The 27,113-nt window shown below is 41.6% G+C and overlaps 1 protein-coding gene across 1 annotated transcript; it reads right to left on the bottom strand.

The window, feature by feature from the left end:
• Positions 1-22,054, bottom strand: VDAC1 (voltage dependent anion channel 1). The gene is made up of 9 exons (XM_020794435.3): positions 21,657-22,054; positions 12,122-12,191; positions 9,954-10,003; positions 7,949-8,101; positions 7,802-7,854; positions 4,415-4,642; positions 2,718-2,868; positions 2,250-2,307; positions 1-981 (listed from the first exon to the last, which is right to left on the bottom strand). The coding sequence occupies exons 1-9, from the start codon at positions 21,786-21,788 to the stop codon at positions 890-892; spliced, it is 987 nt and encodes a 328-aa protein (XP_020650094.1). The 5' UTR covers positions 21,789-22,054; the 3' UTR covers positions 1-889.
• Positions 22,055-27,113: the final 5,059 nt, after the last annotated feature.

Raw genomic sequence — 27,113 nt, 5'->3', positions numbered from 1 at the left:
TGAAGTTTCAATGTTTTATTCAAGTTGTTTGGGTTTTTTTTTTCCCATTTTAATTGGTGTCCAGTACAGCATTTGGGGGTCTAGTTCCATACACAAAAATGGAAGACTGAAGACGTACCCATTAAAACTGCTAAAATAAAAAAAGAAGAGAGGATAAAACAAGGTCCGTTTTGTTTAATACAATGCCACTAGGTAATTACAGTTACAGAGGCTTTTCCTTGCTCACGGCTGTGTCGTACAAGCTCTTCCAAAAGTAGTGCAAGGGAAAGGAACCACAATACAGGATGTGAATTGTATGCAGTGTTGGCCGAATCACACCAAAAACTCTCTATATGCCAAGGTTAAACAAAGTGAACACTCTAAAGCACTCCAAAGACAAGCTGTTGGTGAAAACAGAGAGCTGTGGGTATGGGAGAGAGAACTGAGACTTAAAACATGTATAACGCCTCTGCCTAGGCAGCCTCTTATCACACAGATTTTAACCCTCCATCATAGAATGAAAGCCCAATTCATTCAAGGACAGGAATTTGTGTTTCCTGAGCATTATGATGGATTGGTTTTCCTGCAGCATAAACATCAAAAGTGTATTCCATTATAGCAGCCATTTTTGTAAGAGAATGTTTAAGACAGAATCAGGCCTTCATATAATTGTTGCAAGTATGGAGTTTTTTCAAGCAACACTCTCCAGAGACCTGGAACCAGAAACATGATTCTCATTTTTCTCTGAAAATACATACTTTGAAACGTAGCCTTCCTTAACCATGTTCAACATGACTGACACACAGCAATAATTGCATCCCAGACATAAAACATTGAAAAGTACACTAAAGTCAGAAGGTAGCTATGCTGTAAGTTACTTCAAAATTAAGTGATGGTAGAATCCCTTTTTTTATGCTTCAAATTCCAGTCCTAGACCTAGTTTGTGGCCACCTGCATTGACATTCTTTCCATCCAACAAAGCTGACAGTGTCAGTTTGATACCTGTATAAGCAAACAGTAAGAGGAAAGAGATGAGTATTTAATACTTAGGAATACAACGATATTTCACACAATCTGATCAATGCTTTGGGAGCTGTTTTTATTTTTTAAAAACCCACCTGATTAAACTAAAAATAATAATTATGTGCTATCAAGTCAATTCCAACTAACACCGGCCCTTTCCAGGGTTTTCTACTTCTCATAAGTGATTTAATAACCCCTTCATTTGTGGACACCCAGGGGCTATGCAGCTTACCCAAGACTCTATATAGATATAATTACTACTCTACTGATACATAATGCAGAAACAAGTACAATTACTAAAAAATACCAGTGGCCAATGATAATCCACTCAACATTAGCAAAACAGTTCCTCAATTCCCTTCTTAAATAATTTAGGTTTAATCAAGTCAGTAGAATAAGATATGACTGACATGAAATGTGACTAATTCATAGCAACAATTTATCTCAGTTTTTCAGCAAGTTATGAATCCAGATGGACCAGCCTTTGGTGGCCTTCTGTATGCAGTCAGCAGAACTCATGCGTAACATAAATAATCTTGAGCTATAACTCACGTAATTAATACTCTGCAGCATTTGGAACCAAATGATGGTTGTAATCAACTGCATATGTAAAACGCTTCTTATGAACAGACTTTTAAGATTCTGTGTGCCAATTTACAAATTTATAAGATTCAGTATGCACTAAATTCTCTTAATGTGGAAGTTTTATGATAATACACCTCAATGGAGAAATACAGCCCTCCCCTCTCTTTGATGTATATTTTCACAGATAGGTTTTGTTCTTTTCATCTAGGATAGTATCTAGAGAATAAAATGTCTATGCAAAGAGGAGAAAAATGCAGAGTGATGTTGATTTCTCTGCTTTTGTAAGAAAATGAGCTTCATTACTTCAGCTCAGGTAATCATTATTCGTCTACAGATCTATGTTTTTGGACTGCAACTCCCAGAACTGTAACTGGAGTCTGAAAACAGAAATCCGGACACCTCTAGTAATCATTTTCAGAGAGGAGGCAAACTGGAGCTGTTCTACATGCACACAAGCCATGCTATGAAACAAAACTTCCACATTCCAAGAATGGAGGCACAACTATTTCTCAGAACATGGCATGTTACAGAATTTCAGAGATAAGAGCCTGTATGAATTGATTCACTGCATGAAAAATAATAAAACTCTGCACAGAACAGAGCATGCAACAAAATCACAATTGCAAGGGGAAGTTAATAAATAAAATTCTGAATGCACATACCTGGCTTCAGAGTTTGAGTATATCCTAAACCAATCAAACTGGAATTATTCACTTTAGCCTGTAAAATAAGCCAATAGATCTCAAATGTTACTCTTTCAAGTTCTTACTACACAGCACAAACAGCAAATTAACTGAGGGGGGGGGGGAAGGATAGAGTTTTTAACGCATGTTTAGCTTGATCCTATGCACGTTTATTTGAAAAACTTATGAATGCAGTGAGCATACTCCCAGAGAACTGTGCATATGATGGCTACATAGCTCAGTGAATTGGAACGGGGGTCAGCAGTTTGATTCCCTGCTGCGCCTTCTGGAAAAACAGCCAACCTATGCCTTTGGACAATCAGTACAGTCCTATAGTGCAACCAGAATAGATTAATTGATTTCTTAGTACTTTACACCTAGGAAACCCTGGCAGGGGTCACCATAAGTCCAAATTGGAATTGATTTCAAATAGAGTGTTTTACTTACAGAGAAAGATGCATCTGGGTCAAGCTGATATTTGGCTGCTATTCCAAAGCGAGTGTTGCTATTTCCAGCTGTCCAAGCAAGATTGACAGCTGTCTCCAATTTATCATTCACTTTCTGGTAAATGGAACCTCCAAATTCTGTACCATCATTCCTTATATAGAAAACAGAAGGTTACATTTTATTTTTTAAAAAAATCTTGTAAGTGGAAGATGAGCCATCACTATTTCTATTGGATAATGCCTATGAAGTCACGGGTGGCAAGAAGCCCAATGCCTGCATCCTCCTAACATACCTTTTTAAAAAGAGAGAGAGAAAATTGGAAAAATATCTAGTATACTCTCAACCTCAAATTTCAAATATAAGAATGCCCATTCAGTCTTTCAAAACTTAATGAAAAATCTCCCAGTGACCAATGTCTTCCCACCACAACGGCCTGCAATTTTAAAGTATCTTTTGCTTAAGTTTTTGTTTGTTTGCTTTTTGTTTTTTTACATCTTGTATACATTTCCTCTTCAGTGTTGATACCTGCTCCCCCTTTTAATGACTTTTGTACAGGGTGCAACCTTAGGGGGGAAAAATGGAGAGAATGAATGGAAAGTTCATTTTTAATGAGATGATTCCTTCTACCTGATGTCATAGACCTCCAAAAATGGGCTTACTTCCTTTTACCATCCAGAAAGGCTTTCCTACATGCAATATCCTTGTCCAATTTTGGGGTGCAAAGGGTTTCTCACCCATAGTTTTGGAAATGAGGGGATACGTTGCAGGTTCATCTGGAGGTCTGAAAGCATGAGACATGCAAGAACCCAAGGCAATTTAAGGTTTTAAAAGTCAGAAATAGCAGTTGGAATCCAACTGAAAAATTATGCTGATGTAATTCTAGTACCATAAATTCCAGGTGCAAATTCCTGCATCTTAAGAAGTCAGCACAGGCATTTGATGCCATGCGCTGAGTCACATGACTGGTGTGAGATAGGAAATGCCTGTGCTGACATCTGAACTTGTAGCAATTTGAAGCTGAAATTTATGTGGAAGGAATTACACTGTGGGGCATATCTAAGCGGACTCTGTCAAGCTGACTACAAAAGGTGACCGAGGACCAAAACATAAAATGAAATTAAAAATTGTTTGAGAACTGGTCTTCTTGCACCTGCAGGCGTTACATACAGGATCTCACTACACATGTGAACATTGATTTGCTCAAAGCAACAAACTAAGTATTAAGCTGAAGATGTAGCATAAGACTTAAGGCCTTTGCTGCTTAAAACTGGTTTTAAAACAGACTTCTAGACTAGCTAACAAAACAATGTTTCTAGCCTTGATCTGTTGTTGTTGTTTTTATGACAGATGGCTCTAAAACTGTTTTTTTTTAAGTATTGACTTTAAATCTGCTTTTAGAATTTTTACTATTATTTACTGTGCACATTTCTCTTGGTGCAGGAGCCCAGGACAGCTCACATACTATAGTTCTTCATACCCTTTCTCATAAAAGAGTATATTTTCAAATAATTCTACATTTTAATATGTGAAGGTGCAACTCTCACTTTTTCAAATTATATGCTCATATTGAAACCACTCAGTTGATTAGTGTCTCTTTCCAAGTATATGCTGTGTGCATGAAAGATATCAATTTCCTTCCCCTAAGCCTTTCCCTTTTGCTAAGCTGGGTTTTTTAACACAATTTTGGCCATACTTACACATTGGTGTGAAGCTGGAACTCATCCGTCTTATAACCAACAGCAAAGTTGCTCTGAGTTATTCTGGATTTAGCTGTCTCAAAAGTCATTTGGTAACCTGCCAGCCAACCTTCATAGCCAAAGACGAAGGCACCACGTACTGAAGGACCCGCAATATCAAAATCCATGTCACAGGCCAAGTTGATATGTTCTCGCTTGTATCCAGACTTGACTTTAGCACTTTTCTTTCTAAAAGGAGAATCATACATTGTGTTACTTTTTAAAAATTAGTCATTCTAACGTACCTGTTTCTCCCACAGCTATTACCCTTGGCCTCTCTAGCTTTTAACCAGGCCCCCCCAACCAAGTGGTTTCACCAACCCATACAAGAATAAGAAGGCACGTGTGACCCATCAAGGGTTATTGCACTGCAGTTTCCATCTTCCCTCATCACTGGTTATGCTAGCTAGAGCTGATGGAATGTTAGTTTAGCAACATCTGGATGACAGATGTGTAGCACATTCCACACCTGTACAGTGTAGGCAGAAATGGAAAAAAGCTGCAGTTCTTGGATTTGTGATTCTCAAGACCACAGCATTACTGTCAAGCATAAAAACTAGCCCATTAATTAGCTACAGGGTATTCCACACTTACCAACTGTTGCTAGCTTGATTCAATTAGTGTTCACAAGGTGACCAATTCATTGTTCTGTCACGAACACATTAATACCCTTACTTTCACAAAGCCCATTGTTTAAAATCTAGATGGTCACACCTTGCTTTGTGAAGCTGAGATATGAATCAGCACGTCGGCTTTGTACACAGGCTTTTCAATAAGTGAGGTTACAAACCAGTGAAGTCTTCAAATGACTATTGTTTTCATGCATGCCACAGATCTATGGTTAACACCCTCAAAGCAAGTCCAGATATTAAGCCATGTATTCATTTTGCCAGACTTTCAACAGGAAATTACATAAAGCAGCTACATAGAAAGTCTATAACTGTAATTAATATTAGAAATTTTAAGAAAATCCCATTTTATCACTGGCAGATACTTGAGTCCTTTTTAGCTAATAACAGGCAAAAGTGGAGTTTATGAACTGTAAAAAAAGGAAATGGCCAGTGCTTTCTGGAAGGCCTAGATCTATGTGGGACTATCATCTTGCTAACCATTAAGCTTTATAAAGTGCATTCCCAAAAGACCTAGGCCTCCCAGGAAGTACTGAGGCAGTCTCCTTTTTGTACATAGCAGCCTGTAAAATAGGGCCTGCTCTAGATTGAAGGGGGTGCATCACCAGAATCTTTAGTGTAAAATAACCTGTCTTCATGTCCATGAGCTATAACTGCCTCCTACCCTTCAGATGTATCAGCAGTCTTGATTCTTATAATTCTTTATCAGCCTGAGTGATGGTTGGCACTAATCCAATACACGTGGAAGGCACCAGGCTTGGGAAGACTTGGGAAATGCAAAACCAACACCTCTGTGCTTTGCCATAACATTCAACCATGGCAATTAACACTGCAGCAATCTACGCTAAACAAAACAAACATATTACTAGCTTGTTCCATTGGTACTGCAATGTGAAACATGAAGAAGAGCCAAACTTCAGAACTCAAGAGATCACAATTCAAGGTTCATGGCCTGCAAGCGCTTTCAGTACCACACATTATGCCACACCAGTCCTTATCAATCAACATGTTCACTACTTCATATTAATGAATTATGTCACTTAATCATATTATTAATTCAAGAGATACTGGATTGCCTCTAGCTTCCCTGTGATTAAACTGTGAAGAAGCCATACTTAGTTAACCCAACTGCATATACACCCATGGCAACTGAATAGAGCTGTCATAATAAGTTCATATGCCCAGGAAGCTGACTTACACCACTGTCACTTTACAGCATTGACCACTGGCCACATGGCAGCCATTTTACTCTATTTTTTCTGCCACCACTCATTGCATATTAATTTAGATGGAGAAGTGAATGCACTTCCTCTCAGATTACCAGGTGGCTAGTTGGAAACCCCTACATAAATTAAGCCATAAAGTCCATGTGCCACACTTTGCCATACCCCATAGATATTACATTAACTGTGTCACAGCTTTCATTTTTAAAAAACTATTCATAAGAGGCATTACATAGGGGGGATCTTCATCAGAAGGTTAGCCTTTTCTCCTGTACCATCATTCTGATAGAAACTAGTTTTCGCCATGCCTGCTTTAAGTCCCAGCACTAATAGCTCAGTGGAAGGAAAATGTGTGCATATGCAATAGGGATAGGTAGGCTTATCTTCCCCTTCCTCCATACTATGGCCCCAACAAAAATTCTTGTTTTTGCCTGTCTACGCATGCATGTGCCTGCCCACTATTGCCAACTTTTAAATGAGAGGTACAATACAACAGGCAAGTGGTGCATTCAGCATATCTGGTTTTGCCCTTAAAAGCAACAAACTCCTATCTGTTGAAATTTTAAAAATTGTTCCAAGGACACAAAGAGTCCACTTAATCTAATAATTTCTATTGGCACTCTCAGCTTCAGTTGGAAAGACAGATACCACATTAATACTAGAGCTTTTTGCATTTGAGATTTCCCCCCCATCCCAATCAAAGTTATTGGTAAAAAAGCCTGAGGGCATGATGCTGCTATGAAGCCAAATGGGGAGGGCAATGGAAAGAACAGCAAGTTATTTTAAGTTCATATCCAGAACCTGAAGAGGGAGACATCTTACAGAATAAATGCAGACTTAATTCTTGGAAATGCTACTTTGAGCTTCAAAATATTCTAACATCAGGAGCATTTAGAAAGGATGAGATAATAAAGGCATCCATGTATGCGCGCGCACACCTACACACACATATGAACATTAACTATAAATAATCTCCAAGCTGCTTAATCCTCCCAATCCACATAACATACAAGGAACAATCATAGCCAAAAAACACTTCACCCGGGCAGTGGTTACAGACTGCAACTCAGTAGACTAGAAATCCCACTTGGTGAAAAAGAGGTACCATATTCCACATCTGAGCTTTTCAGAGTAAAATTGTACAACACTTCTAATTCAATTTTGCATGGCTTACTGCTGATGCTATTAGTTTGTCCTTTTAAGACCCCTGACGTGCAGTGCAATCGGAAAGCAGCAGCACCTCTGACAACACAATCAAACATTAGCTATTTTAATACACTTAAAAACATACTTGATATATATGTACAGTATATATTCTTGAACAGAAATATTAAATTAAAGGAAAATGTATCACGTGCATAGATCATATGCAAAGACTCGTTACTAATTATTCTTGCACTTCAGATTGGAAAGGACGAAATAAGTGAGCATATTTCATGTAATTAAATAAAACAAAAACAAGATTATTCTGCTGTGCAAATGTATGCATTCCTTACCCAGTGTTAGGAGAGAACGAAGAGTCAAAGGTCAACTTCAGCCCATGTGCAAGCTGGATAGGAAAAAGAAATTCAACATATGCAATCACAGGTTGAAAGATGATTACTTGGAATGAAATACATTACCATTTTAAATCTAATACTCACCTGATCTTCTACAGTTATCTCTGTGCCTAGTGTGTTATCAGTGTTCCACTTTTCTATGAATGTCAAACCATATTCTGTCCATCTGTATTTAGTTTCCAAACTTCCAGTAACTTTGCTTGTTTCTGTATTTGCTGAGCCTGAGCTTGTAAATTCCTAAGGACAGAATATTAATATATAGAATGAGACTATTTCTTAATGCTAGTTGAACCAATAAAAGAGATGAATTCCTACCCCACTATTAATTTACAATCTAATACCCTTTTTTCCCCTCCAAAAACTTACTTGCCTCCTGTTAATTATGACACAGTTAAGAGATGTGCCCACCCACCACTTGTTAAAACCCCTCATAACTGAAGCATCTCTTTTTTCCTCCACCCTTTCTGATGGAAAAAGGGGAAATGTGGAGAAACCTTTTTGGTAATTCTAAATTTCTAAAATCTTTTTAAAAAAATACTGGTCAGGATTCTATTGCTGTTCATATAGCATTTGTGTCATTTGTAGTTACTAACTGTATGTAGCTAATTACTTTTTAATACCATTCACCCCTCCTTTTTAACAGGAAATTTGCTAGGATATGCAACATACAGCCTATAGACTGTATGTAAACCTCCCGGGGCCAAAATGTAGCCCTTTAGCATTCCTGAGGCCCCTTGCACCCCCCCCCCAAATCAATCTTTTCTCTCCGAAAAGTCCCCTTTTGAGCCTTCTAGAGAGTATGTAGAGACAATTTCCATCTGAGGGGTTCCTAGCAACCCCTAGGGCAGTGGTCTGGGAACAGGGGTAAATTACCCCAAATGGGGTAAAAATGAAAATCCTGGGGGTAATGAGTAGAGCGCTACCCCCCACCCACCCACTCCCACCCCCTGCAGCCGAACCTCAAACTGGAGAATGATTAAAGTGGTAGGAAAAGCCTCCCCAATTCTGCATTGGCTGTCTCTAGCAAACATGTCATTGCTAGCACCACTCTGGCAGCCACTGATGATGATTAAATCCTCTGCGAGCTAGCAAAAATTTAATGCAACTTGCTAGGTACATTGGACATCTTACTACTCCCTATACTTCCCCATGGTTGGAGTGCAATGTGTTCCAGCAAAAATGGTGCATATCTTTATTAAATTTGGTGCATCCTGCTAGTTCAGTACATAGCCTGGCAGCCACTGATACTGATGATATGTCCCACTAGTTCAGTACACAGCCTGTGTAGATTCAATATTTTGAATTTAAATAATGTATGATTTTCTTCCTTTCAAATCAAGGGGGTAATGTTGGTGTATATACATTTTTTGGGGGGTAAAAGGTTAAAAAGTTCCCTGACCTCTGCCCTAGGGTCTTCACTCAAAACTCAATGTTTGTTTGTTTTTTAATGTAAGTGTTTTTGCCCACTCCCAGGGTGCAAAGGGGCTTTTCAGTAAAACCCTACCACCACAATTATTGTAAGAAAATAATTGGTGTGGGTGTGGGTGTGCAAAGACTGTGCAAGCAAGGCTGTGCAAGATCCAAAGATGAGCATGTTTGGCTCCTGGCCCTCTGGAAATCATCCAGCCCTGCAGTTGAGAGTAGCTAAGTGGCATAGGAAGCTATTTGGTCACAGGCGTTGACTGGGTCTCACTTCCAACAACAAGGATATAAAGAGAAATAAGAACCTAAAGGAAAGGCAAGTAAAATAAAATCATGGAAGGGAGAAGGAAGGGAGAGAGAAGAAGGTACAAATGTAAAGAGCAGCTATGGATAAAAGGAGCACCTAATTGCAAATGAAATACAATCTATATACTGTTGGTTGAAACATCACAGAATCAGTCTTGGACTGCACACATTCTTCCTCTCAACCCTCATATTCCCAGACATCATACTGTGAAGAAGCTGAAGGAAATGTTCTAATAAAATAAAATTCACACAGGTTTCTACATACAGCCCATGCAAAAAAATGAGAAAGCTGAGATTCAAGTTTGCATTTTTAGAAATGTCTATATAAGAAATGAACATTCTTGCTTTTTCCTTTACTTACCAGTCCATTTTCAGATTTTGTTTTCAAGTCCAACTTTATTAAGCCAAATCCTTTTTTAAAAAAAGCAAGCCAGAAATGAGTTAGTGCCCACTGGGAACTAGTTAATTAAATAACTACACATGGGGAGGGGCAAATGGACAGTGTTTCTGATATATCTGTACAACACACAATCTACTATGTAACCAGAGAGTTTCTCTTGCCTCCCACCCTGCCTTTTTAACAAGGCATTTTGTAGCACAGAACTAAGCTCTCCCTTAATTTACTGAGGACCATACTTTGCTGCAGAACTACCAGCTGAGACATAGTAACTAGTGTACAAATGTTTACAAAATGTAAACTGTATTATCTAATAATGGCAGAGGGCAGTTCGCCTTTCTCCTTCAGTGATGTCTATCCTGTTCTGAAAGCAGTTGTAAAGGATCAGGCCTACAGCTAGGGGGTTCTCTCTGATCACAGGAGACTTGAATAAGATCAGAGACCTTTTCATCAATATACAGTATACTGATATACCAGCATGACCTAGCGTGTTATCAGACCCTGTCATGATGGTATATCAGGGTTGTTGTTGTTGTTTTTCAGGTTTTTTGTTTGTTTGGGTTTTTTGTGTTTTTGTTTTTGGACTGCTGCAGTATCTTATCTGCTGCCTATTTTTGAAAACAGCCCAAACTCACATTAGTTCAAAATAAGGTGGATAGGCTGAGTCAAAATGATCACATCACATCAGTACATTGCCATCTGCACTGGCTGCTAGTCCATTTCTAAACCCAATTCAAGGTGCTGTTCTTACCTAAATGCCTTTGAGTCAGATTACTTCCATACACATCTACCTACCTGGACACGGTCATTGCTCATTTCTGTGGTGGCAACCTATATGTCAAATCCATCAGAAAGCTGCTAGGTGCCTAAACTATGTTCTGTTCAGTGCCACAGTGAAAATATATCCATTCTCCCAGACATTTTAAGAATTTATTTTTAGATGTTTGCATTTTTCTTTACATGCTTTGATTTTAGTGCTGTACCCTTTTACCCTTTGCTTTTGGTTTCACTGACATTTTATTTTGGACTCTATCACTATTGGTTATTTTGCATTTATCCTTTCAATGTGTATGTGCAGGAAATTCTAGTTCTTGGTGGTCTATAATAGATGGGCAGACAGACAGACAGACATTAATGATTAAAAGAGCCATTGTAATAGACTAGCCTATCTGTCATGTAAGAAAGTGGTTTCAAACTCCCGACCACAAACTGAACACAGCCTGCAAAATGCTCCTTGGGTTGCTGAACAGGATTTTAATCATCCCCCAGCAAACAAAGAAGAAGTGCACCTAGCCAGAAACAAACAAACAAACGAAAAAGTCCTGAATTTCAATGTGACATGGACAACTCTGAAGAACAACAAAGACCCTTCTTTGTGATAAATGAAAGACAAATTGGAAGGTAGGCCTCCAAATACAAAGGCCATAGTTGTACTTGCCAATCTGCACACACACATCCCAACCATTTTATGACTGCCTCAACAACCACTACAGAGCTTGAACACAATAAATAGAAATCATGAGAAGTTATCCAAATGGCACATATTTAGTACTTCTCTACTAACATTATAAAATTACAGACACTTAAGACCATTAATTCACTACTGTTAAGGCATGATTCTAATTCCTTAAACATGATCTACAATAACAACATTAAAACTTGATACAAACACAGAAGAATCAAAATCAACATTTCCTGTACTCTTGCCACTGAAAGTAAGCTATTGGTTATTCTTTTTAAAGCCTGAAATACAGCTAAATTTGAATTAGGCAGGCTTTGAAGATCTGAGCAGTGCAACTGAGAAGAACTCTTTGTGGACTTCTAGTCCAATTTACCTTAAAGGATATGGACACTAGACAATGCTCCTTCATGTAGACTGACAGTGCAATTCTGCTCGTGTTAAACTTAAAACTCTCACTGTTTGAAGTGGGATTCACTTCCACAGGACTGCAGCTGGAGTCAAACGTTGCCCAACAGCATACTGACTGTGAAAGACCTATTTGGGAGACACCGTTTGATCAACACACACTTGTGGTCATCAAACTGCAAAACTTCCCAGGAAATAGATATTTGGATAAAACCCTAGAAAGCAACCACCTAGGCAAAATCAATTTCTTCCTGGCAATATTTACCATATCCTTTGGTGAAGATGTCCCGGGCAGATTTTCCTAAATCAGCATAAGCAGGGGGAACTGCCATTTTCTGTCAGAAGAAAGAAAAAGAAATTACACTTTTGTCAATCATCCAAATGCCACTGCATGGCTCTTTTATTATGGCAGAGTTCTAGCCATCAGACAACCACAGTTCAATCTACTATATATAATCTTTTTAGTCCTCTCACAGCGAGAGTCTCCCCATTTGGTAACTATTAATAACAACTCCCTGAGGTAAACCTACTAAAGCCTATAGAACTGTCAGGCTGTGGCCATTATTTGTAATACTGAATCATTTGCTGCCATCTGAAAACACAGTGGAAAGATATTAAATTTCAAATTAAATATTATGTTGCTTAGATTTCTGTTCCAATACTTAACACCAGCAGTCCCCCCCCTCACTTAACTAAATTACCAAGTGACTCTGTGATGATGTATTCTACTGTATATACTACTTAGTACACACCCCAACTTGATAAGAGTTCTCTCCATATAAAACTTATACTATACATTTCTTGCTTCTTAAATCAGTGGTCCCCAACCTTGCACAACTGGTGGTAAACACTTCTGGGAGTTTCAGTTCAAGAACATCTGAGGACCTAAGGCTGGGAACCACTAAGCAGGGAGACTCATCACCCTTAAATATATTTGAAAAACATACACACAAGTTTTTCAAATCTCACAACCCAATAAATGGGGAGAAATGTAACTATGATTGAAAGAAATGCCATAATATCAACACTGTGAAACTTGAATTCTAAAGTCAAGGTACAATGCTGAAGAAGGTCATATCTGATGATTCCTAGTGGATATCACTGCTCATCCAGAGGAATACAGGATAGGCACCTCCAGTTTATCTCACTCATCTCATAAAATGTATGAAAGTTCATTCTGAGCACTGAAGATTTTGCCCTCATTTCTTTAATGGAGCAGCAAATCCATTAGTAAGCCAGCCAACTCCATTTGACAGACTTGAAATGGTACACAATTTAATTTCTTTTTCCAACATCTCTGTCTCTTTATGTATAAACAACAGATGCTGAGGACACATTTCATCTTCCAAAGGGCTTATCACTTATACCATGAATCCCCATAAATCTCCTAAAGGGGAATCTAAATAAAAAGTTAAACTATGCCACAGATATAGTTATTCACATTCTCCAGAGCAAACTGCAATATAAGATCAAATTGTGTGGATCCCTAAGCCTCTTGGAAGTAAACCTCATTAACACCTTTGTTTGCTTATTTTGGCTCCAATCCACAAACAATCCATCTTTACAATAGCAATACCACTTCACAGATGTCAGTTGAGTATTTGAAATGGCTATTTCTAGCCTGAAGCACTAAATGTAACAAACTATTGCATGCCAGAGCCAGATACTGCTGTTAGATATGTTCAGAGTTTATTCCAGCTAAAGCTAAACTGCATTCCTTTAAAGCAGGTTTTAAAGAATCACAGTAGCGTTGTTGTCACGCTCAGTTTCTCTGACTCTACAGTAGAGAGGTAAACACCTGGCAAACACTGACTATTTTGTGACCACCTGCCTCAGGGTGTTTCCTAAGTCTGTTCTCAGCTTCTCTATCCTATCAGTCAAGTTAAAATGGATGCTCCTCAAGTCAACACATCTTTGAGGTGGGCTGAATTGAAGGGACAGACAAACATACAGATCTAGCAAGATAATCCTGATGTCTTTCAAAGAATCTTACACTCAATGCAACTTATTTTATTTATCTCTCACAAACATGTGCATCAATGAAAGCATACTTGGCCCTCTCACTTTTCCTGGAAAATGTGGAACTAGAGTCCTGTTCATATATTCCCTTCTAGGTTAAAACCAACATAAAAAGGGGGAAGCACACTAGCCTTGCTCCTCTCCACCTGAGGGTGTGAGGTAAAGAGCCTCCTATCTGTGTGTAACCTTTCTATGTGATTCTGAACTCTGATTCTGGCTTGCATGGGGAGCCTTCACACACACCGGAGGCTCTCCATTTCAGACTCATCAGTTTTCACATCAGCAGAGTGATGAAGGAGGAAGACAAGACTAGTACACCCCCCTCCACATACACTGATGCAACCCTGAAAGAGAACACATTAAAAGGACTTAAGAATGTATACATCCCTACCTGAAGCAGGCAAGTTTCAACAGCACAGTTCAATGTGTGATCAACTTTGTTGATCATATAGATCATAAAGGGAACAAAATGCTGTTTTTAAAACAATTGGGATTCTCCAGCTCCAAGGAAAATTTGCCAGATCCCACAAAGTAAAGTGCTCATGTGTTGGGGAGGGGAGGGGTTAAACAAAGCCAGAGCTGAGAATATGTTGAACAAATGTCCTTGTATGTCACTTCAGAGAGTCTCGGAATCTGACTGGGTCACCAGTGAAATCCAATGTCAGTGTCTAGAATCCCAGCCTTGGAAGTGATAAAGCTATTGCATGACTCAATCCACGTCCAAGCATTTCAAGACTGAAATAGTAGTTAAAATGCAAGTCAGTGTTAAGCACTCCTGCCGTATCAGCACTGACAGAGCTTTTTCTCTGACTAGTATCGCTTTTTTATTCTGAAAGTCATTAACATCTAAGACAAAGCCAAGCAAACATAATCCCAAGTAATTCCCTACAACTATTCAATCTCAGTTTTTAGTTAATAAATTTTTTACCATAGCTCATCAAATATTCAAGAATCATGAATTTACACCACTGAGGGGAATAAATCAATTTTAACATAACTCACAGCAAAACACCTAAGAAGAGTATACACTTCAAGACAGAATTGATAAATATGACTGAAATGTTACATAAACCCATGCCTCAAATAGGTACTTTAGTGAGTCTCTCTTCAAAGGTTTTCTGTCATGTGTAAAATTATATTAAGAATGCACTCCCATGTGTCACAAATACAGATGTCAAAACTAGAAAGGCATGCAGAAATTTTCTTCTCCCCACTCTCCAACACTGCTTCCAACTACCCCCTCTTCACCTAGGATGTTATATATGTCAGGAAATCAACTAACATTAAAGAGGAAAATGTATGCATCTATTCAAAGCTTAAGCAAAATTTGAGAACACCAAGATTCTACTTTCAGTAGAATCCATTCCTTAACAAGCTTAAATACAAAACATCTGTTGAAACCGTTGTTCCTCCTAAGCAGGAAACCTTGTCTACCCACATGAAGAATTGTATTTATTTATTTAAAATATTTTTACTCCGTCCCTCTCCTTAAAAGGACCCAGAATCTATTATATTCTGTTTTGTTCATATACTGAATGTGGCCTCTGGGATAACTTGCAATGCAACTGCGTAGGCCGAAATCCTTTCTTTCCTAATATCTAACAAGCCTAGAACAGCAGTGTCTGCCTTAGCTGCAGTTGCTACAGAGGAGAGACTTCCAGCTAACATTGTGAGCATAACGAAACTAACAAGTTTTGTGTTGATTTTTTTAAATGGAATTGGCAATTCAAGAATTAAATGGAACATGATTGGTAAAGATGAGCTGATGTGTTTTATCATTTATCTCTGTGATTTTCATTGCTGCTTCTGTTTCGGTTTGTTTAATTTTATCATCTCTTAACCACGCACAACACTGCATTGCACTAATGGGGCGGTATATAAATTAGTGAAATAAATAAATAAATGTAGTTTTCCACATTGGTAATGGAAACTCACACAGTCAGCCCAGGGACTGTTCACAGTGTACCTCAACTTGAATATCCTGGAGGAGGAGAAAGAACTCTACAGAATTTAGATACCTCAGAGCTCAGTGGTTTGAGTATCTGGGAGCTATAGGTCAGGAGTTTCGTTTCCCCACTGGGCCTCCTTGATAGGGGCTAGACCCTATGATCCATAGGGTGCCTTCCAGCTCTGCAGTTCTAAGATAGTGGTGGTGGTGCTGTTATCAAAGCATAAGAGAGGGTAAAAGACACACCCATGAAAGTTTCAATGCATATCTCCAATTCTCCATGAAACTGATATATATATAAAAAAAACACACACAACTTCTGCATTCATGTGGGCAAATCTTCAGTGAAATGTATACATTGTGTTACCGAAGGGGACTCAGGAGACTAAGATTTGTCTTGACTTTGTTCCATAGTCAGTGTTGTATGAACTCTGCATTTTGTCTACACACAGTCAGTACAGAGTGCAGTCATAATGACAAAAGTGATGTTTTGTGTGCGGCAAGTCTGTACAGAAAAGCTAAAGAGACAGATTTGTTAACAATTTTGCTAAGTAAATGTTTGCATTTCCATTATGTTCACATTATATTTTTACCAAGTATGTGTGCTAACTTGTTGCATACACATTAGTTTTGCCAAGTAGGCGTTCCTACTATACAAACACGGTTTGTTCAATCAATTGTAAAAAGGGTAGCTAAGACAAAGATATCAGATTCATTATATTTATTAATGGAGCAGATCTCTTCTCTATCAAAGAATTATTCTCATGGGGGAGAGGATACACACTTAATTGCTCAAAACTCGTTCTTTACCATTCTAGCCCTATGTTACTTTTTCCTCCTTCCCACATCTCTAATGCTCACTGTTAGTCCTTGATCTCCATCTATCTCTCATTTGTTCAGCCAGTGAACAGTATGGAACAGATATTTATTTATTTTATTTATTTGTCTAATTAGTGCAGGGAAATTGCACCAGAGGGAGACCACAGCTGTGATATAAAGATATCTGCAAGCGGCATCTGAAGGCCCTAGGAATGGACCTCAACAGATGGGAAACCCTGACATCTAAGCATTCAGCCTGGAGGCAGGTGGTGCATCACGGCCTCCCCCAATTCGAAGAGATCCTTGTCCAGCAGGCCGAGGCAAAGAGGCAGTCCCGAAATCAGCAGAATCAGGGAGCTGGACAGGGGACAGATTGTATTTGTCTTCAGTGTGGAAGGGATTGTCACTCTCGAATTGGCCTTCTCAGCCACACTAGACGTTGTTACAAGTCCTCGATACAGAGCACGTTACCATAGTCTCTCGAGACTGAAGGATGCCTAATCTAAGACTGCCTTTCCTCCAATTAGTTGACTCAAATGACATTCAAGTTCTGGTTTCCATATCTGATAAGAGCATGTGTGTATGGATACTTCACTGACTCTATATTTTTATAATAAACCACCACTAGGCATTTTTCTCCTTCACGAACTGCTGCCTTGTCATGGCGAAGGGGCTTGAGAATTCAGACAATTATCATATCTTCTATTGAGCGCAAGAATCCCGTAGAAGGAATGGAGTAGCCCTCATAGTCAACAAAAGAGTGGGAAAAGCTGTACTGTGATACAATCTCAAAAATGATAGAATGATTTCAATACAAATCCAAGGCAGACCTTTCAACATCACAGTAATCCAAGTTTATGCACCAACCACCAATGCTGAAGAGGCTGAAACTGCCCAGTTCTATGAAGATTTGTAACACCTTCTAGAACTGACATCAAATAAAGCTGTTTTTCTCATTATAGCGGCTTGGAATGCTAAAATAGAGAGTCAAAAGATAAAAGGAAAAACAGGAAAGTTTGGTCTTGGAGTTCAAAACGAAGCTGGGCAAAGGCTAATAGAGTTTTGTCAAGAGAACAAGCTGGTCATCACAAACACTCTTTTCCAACAACACAAGAGGTGACTCTACACATGGACATCACCAGATGGGCAATATCGAAATCAGATTGATTATGTTCTCTGTAGCCAAAGATGGAAAAGCTCTGTATAGTCCAAAGATGGAGAAGCTCTATATAGTCAGCAAAAACAAGACCTGGAACTGATTGTGGTTCTGATCATCAGCTTCTTATAGCAAAACTCAAGCTTAAACTGAAGAAAGTAGGAAAAACCACTGGGCTAGTCAGGTATAATCTAAACCAAATCCCTTATGAATACACAGTGGAAGTGAAGAACAGGTTTAGGAAATTAGATTTGGTGGACAGAGTGCCTGAAGAACTATGGTTGGAGGCTCGTGACATTGTACAGGAGGCAGCAACAAAAACCATCTCAAAGAAAAGGAAATGCAAGAAAGCAAAGTGGCTGTCCAGAGAGGCTTTACAGAGAAGAGAAGGGAAACAAAATGCAAGGGAGATAGAGAAAGTTACAGAAAATGGAATGCTGACTTCCAAAGAATAGCGAAGAGAGACAAGAGGGCCTTCTTAAATGAACAGTGCAAAGATATAGAGGAAAGTAATAGGAAGGGAAAAACCAGAGATCTGTTCAAGAAAATTGAAGATATTCAAGGAACCTTTTGTGCAAAGATGGACATGATAAAGAACAAAAATGGTAGGGACCTCTCAGAAGCAGAAGACATCAAGAAGAGATGGCAAGAAAACACAGAAGAATTATACCAGAAAGATCTGGATGTCCTGAACAACAAGAACAGGAATGGGAAATATTATTAAGGATTAAAACAAAAAATTCACAAAAAGTCTACAAGTTCCTAAATACCCTTCATCAGGATAGGTGATTTCAGAGTATCTGGGGGTGTTTGTTTTTGTTTGTTTGTTTTGTTTGTTTTTGCCTACTAACCTGATGTGATATTCTAGTTGATCCTAAAATCCTACCTGTGAGGTCTGAATATATTTTCTTCACAGAACAATATAGCTACCTTTCTTTTTATTTATCAAGTTAGTACAACATGAAGAAAACTTTCTTTTTAAAATATCCTTGAGAAGCCACAAACACATTTCATACAAATGAAAAGCTAGATAACTTGGCTTGCAGAATCATCAAGGTTGTTCAGATTCTGTTGATTTAACTCTGTCAGCAAACAACTGCTGGACAGCTCAGTGATTTAGGTATCTGGCTGTGGACCCAGAGGTTGGGAGTTCAGTTACCAACTGTGCCTCCTTGACAGGGGCTGGACTTGATGATCTATAGGATCCCCTCCAGCTCTCCAGTTCTATAATAATAATAATAATAATAATAATAATAATAATAATAATAATAATAATAATAATAATAATAATAATAATAATAATAATAATAATCATCAGCAGCAGCAGCAGCAGCAGCAGCAGCAGCAGCAGCAGCAGCAGCAGCAGCAGCAGCAACAGCAGCAGCAGCAGCAGCAGCAGCAGCAGCACTAATACTATTATCCCATCAAATTACACTGAATCCCACTGGCCTCATAATTTGTAGCATTATTCTAAACACCATGTAAGTTACCTTAACATTGCTCACATGAAACATTAAACTTCTTTTTTTCAAACAGAGCATTAAACAGACGGTGCATGGCCAAACCATGTTTTGCTGAAAGAGCAATGACTCATACTATTGGGGAACAATAGCCTCAGTGTTACTTCTCATTAGAGATTAAAATCAATACCTAGAAAGATATGGAAAATGCAATATACAGTATGTCTGAAAGCCAAGTCCTATATTGGGAACCATGCATTTATGAAACAACATACTCTATTCTTTGACACGTCCTTCAATTCACTTATTTCCAGCTTGCCATTCCAATCAATCCCAAAAGACTCCTGCACTGCTTTTGGAGCACATTATCACTTGCTGAATCAAGTACTATGGACCCAGATCTGTTGTAGAACTGAATGTGAATGTCATTTATTTTATACCATATTAACTCCAATAGAATGTACCCTCTCCATACACACCCTACCAAACCTCATAATATAATCATTTTAGAAGCATTATTGGAAGTGGATGTATCGTGCTGGTTTTCCTCAATACTGAAATATAATTTGGAAAACATGCACCTAATGTTTTGCCTCTAAGATTCTGGTTGCCAATCAACTTGCCTAAGAGTTTATTTTTTAAAAAACCTTATAAACAAAAAAACCTGAGGCAGCCTACAGACAAAGATAGATCCTTCTCAAGTATAATGAATGGTTTGGTCTTGTCTCCATCTATAGGCACAGCACAACTGTTTTAACAATAGCAATTCTCATGACTGCACGAACTACACCAAGCTTCAGCCTGGAGCAATGCATACAATCTATACCAAACTACAATTATTAGTGTTTATACAAGCCAAAAGCAAAGGAGTTGCATTTAAACTGAATTCTTTCTCAAAGAGCTTTGGATATAATCCAGCTACAGCTAAAAAGTTTACATCAGTGTGAGAATAAAGGGCAAAGACTTTCGCCATTACACTCCCTGCAATATAACAGAATTTAAAGGTATTTTGATTTCACTTAACTGTATGTACTGAACCTTGAAGATTCTTTGGCGTGCATTTCACAAACCATACTTAAGGGAGGCTCAAAACAGAATGAAGCACTTTTAAATCCCAGTGACCTAAATGGGAGAGATTACACTATACCCTTCCCACTGAAATCAATGAGAGGAAGTTTATTAGGTATTTGAACTTTATTAGAAAAGCTAGTTCCTACTCCTCAAGGCAACCTTTCAAGGTGTGTGTTTTTCCCCCATGGCAATAACGTGGTTTTTTTCCCCAAATCGATTCGATGGCGCTCTGCCAGGAGACTGCATCTGCCTAAAACCTCACCATTTCAGACTCCACCCAAGAACCATTGTGCCTCCTTCCCCCAGGTAGGAGGACAGACAGAGCCAATGGCGCGGAGGGCATTTAGAGGGCAAGGGGAAGTGGAAGAGAGGAAGCTGGAGGAGACTGCTATGTGACAGCCCCAAATGCAACCAGGAGCCGCGGTTACTAAGTCATCACCGCGGGCAGATCTAGACCTGGGAAGGGCGGCGCGCAGTTTGGTCCTTCAAAGGATCGCTTCTGCGCGGCCTCGCCGGCTTTCCTCTTTGGGCAGATAGGCGATCCCGATGGGCGGCGAGCATTCCGGGGGAGGCCTCCGGAATGGGATGGCGAGGCCGCGCACATGGGAGTCTTAAGGACGGCGCGCCGGGCGCTTGGCCTCGCACGGAAGGTCACCTCGAGCCCCGCGCGGGGCGAGCGCAGAGGCCATAAGCAGCGAGGGATCCCCTGGAAGGAACGCGCGCGCCCTCCTCAGAGCTACGGCCGGGGGTGGGGTGGGAACAGATGGCGCTGCTTAAAATAGATGCCGAATGGCCAGTCCGGCGCCTTTGGGAAGGAGAGCACCTTCTGCGCGGAGCGGGCTGAAACGTCCACGGGGTTTTAATGCCTCAAGCCTGAGGCAGCCGCCTCGCTGAAGAAAGGGAACGTTTCTTCTCCCCTTCTCTCCCAACGATGAAGGATGAGGCCGGCAGCCTGAAGGGCTTTTGCGGGCCCCGCGGCGCGCCGGTCAGGCAGCCTGCGCGGCCTCGAAATAGACAGGGCAAGGCGCCAAGGGTCGCCGCTTGGAGGGCAAGGCGACGTCTCCAGGCTGGGGGGGGGGAACGGCCGCTCTTCCGGGCCTGGGCTGACTCACACCCGCCTCTCCTTCACCCTCCGGGTGTAATTCCCTCCCCGCCGCCGCCGCCACGGGCGTATGCGGACGGGGGGGGGGGTTGTCTAATGGCGCTCCAGAAGAGCTCCCCTCCGCCGCCGCCGCCGCCCCCTTCTCCCCTTGGCCTTGGGCTGCCGCGGAGGGGGGGTGCGGGGGTGCCCGGCAAAGGGGCGCGCGACCGCCTCGCGTGGCCTTACCGTGCCGCTGTCGTGGTCTTTGCCGTGGCTGCAGCAAGGCTTCTGATGAGTGGCAGCTGGCGAGGCAGAGGCGGCGACGGCAGAGGAGGAGGGATGGAACGAGGCGGATCTTTCCGGCGCCGAGGCCAACATAGCGAAAGGGGGAGAGCGAGCGAGCGAGACCGGGAGCGCCCTACGAAGGCCGGCACGGTCTGGCACCGCGACAGGCAGACCCTCCCCGCCGGGCACAGGGACAGCGAGAGGGACGTGACTGCACCACCGTCGGAGACTGGCTCGCCCGCCTGCCCGCCGGTCCCCAGGCTGCGGATAGGCGGAGCGCTAGCGCGGGAGGGGGGGCGGCGGGGATGCCAGACGCTCCGGGCGGAGGCAGCGGCGGTCTGCGCCAATCCGAGGGGCGTCGGCGTCGGCTCGTGCGTCCTACCCAGGCGAGCGCGAGCGCGAGCGCGAGGAGGGTTGCCGGGCGGGGCGTTGGTGCGTTGCTTCTGCACGAAGGGGTCACCTCCGAAGCGCCTGTTCTTTGAGGCATCGCGCGACGATGACGGAGATGGCTTTGAGAGCGCTGTTAAGAAAAAGACCCGCTTCGGGTCTAGCAGCCGGTGCAATCTAGCGGGGCTGGAAACGTTTCAGATCCCCAATAGATGGACGGGGAGGAACAAGGATAAACTCCCATCAGAACGGGGAAGTGAGTGGGTGCAAGGAGCGTGCTTGCCTGCAGCCACTTACTTTTGGGAGAAGGGAGCTGTCCTTTTAACCACAGCCACACTGTTCCATGCTCAGGAAAAAGAAAAAGTGGGAAACACTGAAAGAAGCTGGGATGGCTGCACAAGCAGCTTTCAGATGAGTTAAGCTGTAAAAGAAATTGAAAGGGGGCAGATTACCAAGGAAGGGTGCAAAACAAACCAGTAAAATGGGGATTTATAATTCCATGTTGAAAGACACATCAAAGCACTGAAACTATTGCAGGTGGAATTCCAGAACAGATTTACTGGGTCCCATAAGTATGGAAAGGAAATAAGAATGCTTCAGAATCCATTTGAAGTAGTACCAGGAGATGCAAGTACAGTAGCTTTTTTCAGATGGAACGAATTGATTTACCAGCCAGTGATCATCTCAGAGATATTTACATAAAAAAAATAGTTCTGTTCTAGTCTACCTGACTTATTTATCAACCTAAAGAAATTTGCTGCAGGCATGTTCACAGTCTTTGGCACCACATACATCTGTGAACAAACTTTTTCCAAGATGAAAATTGTGAAATCCAAGCATAACTCAAGACTTATTTTCCATGGTTCTAGAGGGCAGGACCCAAAGTAATGGGTTTTGAGTAGAAGAAAAGAAAATTTCACCTAAATATTAGGAATGACTTCTTGACAGTAACAGCTGTTTGATAGTGGAATAGACCCTGTTGGAGGAGGATGGGCTGTCCTTGACTGGAGGTTTTTAAAAGGTGATTGGATCGCCATCTGTTGGGGATGCTTTAGCTGTAGATTTCCTACCTTGGTAGGGGCTTCAAATCAATGATCCTTGGTGACCCTTCCATCTCGATTCTGTGATTCAGCGCCATACAAACAACATTATTATTTATTTATTATTATTTATTTAATTTATATACCGCCCACACTACCCAAAGATCTCTGGGCGGCTTACAGCATTTAAAATACAATAAAGATATGTACAATTTAAATACAATTAAAATATATATAAAATTGCCATCAGACCCACAGTTAATATTATTTCAGTTAAAAGCCTTCTGGAACAGGAAGGTTTTGACCTGGCGCCGAAATGTCATCAGTGTCGGCGCCAGACGAATCTCAGTCGTGAGAGCATTCCATAGTCTGGGGGCAGCTGCCGAAAAGGCCCTTTGTCTGCAAGCCATCCCTCTTACCTCCTTGAGGGATGGCTCTTTCAAAAGGGCCCCCTGGCTAGATCTTAACTGACGGGTAGGCTCATTAGGGGCTTCCTGCCGCACCCCTTCAGCGCAAGCAGTAGATGATGCACCACATGTGACAACCCCAGACCTACTGGAGTATGCCACACTATAAATATGCTGCCACCAACCATTCCCTATAAGGAGTCACACAGACCAGGAATGGATTTTACTAAACAAAGGAATAAGGTTTATTGAAATAACAAACAGGTTAAATAAAAAGATCAGGTAAATAGGATAATGTAACGTGGCATATTCCCAACCATATACATATAACAGATTAGCTCCCACAGAACACTTTCAGGTAAAGCACAGACCCTGAACCTATCAGTTCTGGCTACCCAGATAGAGACCTGAACCTATCAGGTATGTACTAACTGACACACAGTTGTACTCAGTCTGACACACAGACTCCAACTCCTCCTTCTCCACACAAGCTCCAAATATATATACAGTACAGCTCCTCCCCCTGATGTCCCGCCTTCCACTCCCCATAGGATGGAACTTTCCCTCCAAACCCATGACAGACAGGTACCATCAGTGCTGTATGTGACACCTCCCCTCTTTATAAGTTGTTTTGCAGGGGAAAAGCTAAAGTGCTTTTCTCCAAAAAAACAACCAGGATCAAAACATATAAACAGTTATACATTATAACACAATACCATACTTACACTCTAGGTTAAACATAACACTTATGCATTTACACATTAACATTTACAATACATTAAGTTACCTTTATTAATACAAACCAAGCCTGTTCAATAAACAGGTACAATTAACTTTTGGTCACCAAAATATACATAGTCCATGGTTTCTTCGCCGTCTTCACTCTTCGGGTCTTCTTGACAAGGCGTCAGCAACACAGTTCATTGACCCTCTGACCACCTTCACTTCAAAGTCATAATCTTGCAGGTTTAAAGCCCACCTCATAAGTTTACTATTGTGGGTTTTCATTGTCTTTAACCACTGCAGTGGTGAATGGTCAGTGCACAGAACAAAATGTCTTCCCCAGATGTAAGGTTTGGCCTTCTGAATCGCGTAGACTATGGCCAGGCACTCCTTTTCCACGGTTGCCAAATGTCTCTCACCTTTCTGGAGTTTACTACTCAGGTAGGACACTGGATGCTGGTCACCATTTTCATCCTCCTGGCAAAGAACTGCTCCTACCCCGCTGTTAGACGCATCGGTGTAGATGATGAACTCCCGGTCGAAGTTGGGAGCACGCAGCACTGGATAATTGATGAGCGCCTCCTTCAACCTCCGGAACGCCTCCTCACAGTCGCTGGTCCACAGGATGCGGTCATCAGTCTTCTTCCGCGTCAGATCGGTCAGCGGAGTCGCCATCTCGCTAAACCTCGGGATGAACTTTCTGTAGTAGCCCACCAACCCAAGAAATGATTTGACTTTTTTCTTGGTGTTGGGTCTGGGCCAATCACGAACGGCTTCTATCTTGGCCTCTAGGGGTTTGATCACTCCTCCCCCTACTATGTGACCCAAGTATTTTATTTCTGGGCTACCCACCCCTCTGTAGTAGGGTTTCAGGGCATTCACATGTACCACCCTCCGTGCTTGGTGTTCCTCCTGTTCTATAAGGTAGTTCAGATCCGACATCTTGGAAATGACCCTGTATGGTCCTGCCCATTTGAGCTGCAGTTTGTTCTCTTTGCAGGGCCTAAGCCACAGCACTTCCTCCCCTGGGTTAAAGTGCCTCTCCCTGGCTTTCTGGTCATACCAGGTTTTCTGTCTGACCTTCTGAGCTTGCAGGTTTTCTGCTGCTAGCTCTAGGTTTCTCTTCAGGTCATTCATTAAAGTGTCTATATACGTCACAACATCTTGTGGGTCATCCTGGGTGATCTGCTCCCAATTTTGTTTGATTAAATCAAGTGGACCTTTCACCCTTCTCCCAAACAAAAGTTCAAACGGACTGAACCCGGTACTGGCTTGGGGCACTGATCGATAAGCAAACAAAAGGGATTGCAGCTTCTGGTCCCAATTGTTTGGATTCTCTGCCAAGTAAGCCCTAATCATGCGCATCAGAGTCCCATTGAACTTTTCCGTTAACCCATTACTTTTGGGGTGATAGGCAGTGGTTTCCTTGTGTTTAATTCCACAGATTTGCCATAACCGTTTCATGAGCTTTGATGTAAACGATGTGCCCAAATCTGTGATTATTTCTGAGGCAAATCCCATCCTGGACATATACCCCACCAAGGCATCTGCCACTGTGTTACTTTCGATGTTAGTCAAGGGTATGGCTTCGGGGTACCTCGTGGCATGGTCCACAATGGTGAGAATGAACCGGTTCCCCCTCTTTGTGGCCTTGGGCAAAGGTCCCACAATATCCACTCCTATACATTTGAACGGGGTGTCAATCACAGGCAAAGGGCACAACTTCGCTTTGGTCCTGTCACGGTTATTCCGCTGCCTCTGACACACATCACATTGTTTACAGAACTCCTTGATCTGCTTCCCTATTCAGGCCAGTAAAAATTCTGTGTGATTCTCTGCTGTGTTTTGTTCACCCCTAAGTGCGCAGCAAACATGTCAGAGTGCCCCCTTTGTAAGATCATGGGGCGATACTTTTCAGGTACCACTAGCTGACTTCTGATCCCATCTCCCCCTTTTGAGATATTCATCAGGGTCTCTCTATATAAAATTCCCTTTTTCTCGCGAAATCTCGCTGGGGTTTCAGGTGTTAGCTGGGTGTCTGTCACCTGTTCAAAACACTTTCAGAGAGTGGCGTCTGCCTTTTGCTCTTGGCCAAATTTGCTGTCTGTGGTTAAAGTTTCTGCCACAGCTTCGGGACTACCCTCATCTGCTTCAGCCTTGGGCTCGTCAGTACCCCCCTGAACTGTCCCCGTGGTAGCTTGTGAGCGTGTAATCACTAGCACCCGTTTCACATGTTCAGCCAGGTCATTTCCCACGAGCACGGCTGCTGGCAGAGTCGATGAAATCGCTAGCCGCCAAACTCCCCTCCAGCCTTGAAAGCTCACAGGTACCTCAGCTACTGGCAGTGAGATCACCTGCCCCTCAATCCCTGCCACCTTCAGGCTCTCATTTGGGATTATATACTCCCTAGGAATAATGTCTGGATGGCACAGGGTCACCTGGGAACAAGTATCCCTTAGCCCCCTATACTGATGGTCAAGTATTCCTACGTCCACCCCTGCGGTCTCAAACAATTGCGAATCTGTCCTCACTAGTAAGCAGCGCTTGACCTCCACAAGAGGACCATTTTCCCCAGCCTGATCAGCAGATGTAACTGTTCCAGATTGAGTAGCCATGGTAACAGGCTCCCTCAATGGCAAGGAGCTTTGCTCTGTCTGGACACAGAACACAGCTTTTGGCTTGGTTCCACTCAAATCATGAGGCAAATTTCCCTTTAGCTGCTTTAATTTCTCACACTCTGAGATTAGATGGCCCTTTCCTTGACAGAAATAACATTTTCTGCTGTACTTGGAGTCTTTCTCATCTGTTTTTGGTTTTCCCTCCAAAATCTGAGGTCTTGGTGGATTCATGTCTGAGGGCTT

This window comes from Pogona vitticeps, chromosome 2, assembly GCF_051106095.1.
Source record: "Pogona vitticeps strain Pit_001003342236 chromosome 2, PviZW2.1, whole genome shotgun sequence".
Classification (NCBI taxonomy): Eukaryota; Metazoa; Chordata; class Lepidosauria; order Squamata; family Agamidae; genus Pogona; species Pogona vitticeps.
This window is presented reverse-complemented; position numbering and strand designations above follow the sequence as displayed.

What these genes read in the sequence shown, in the direction of transcription:
- VDAC1 (XM_020794435.3), bottom strand. Translation starts at nt 21,788, where the DNA reads ATGTTGGCCTCGGCGCCGGAAAGATCCGCCTCGTTCCATCCCTCCTCC. An exon ending in CAAAATCTGAAAATGGACTG is followed by an intron (nt 8,102 to 9,953) that starts GTAAGTAAAGGA and finishes TTCTGTCCTTAG; the next exon opens with GAATTTACAAGCTCAGGCTC. An exon ending in ACCCAGATGCATCTTTCTCT is followed by an intron (nt 2,308 to 2,717) that starts GTAAGTAAAACA and finishes CTTATTTTACAG; the next exon opens with GCTAAAGTGAATAATTCCAG.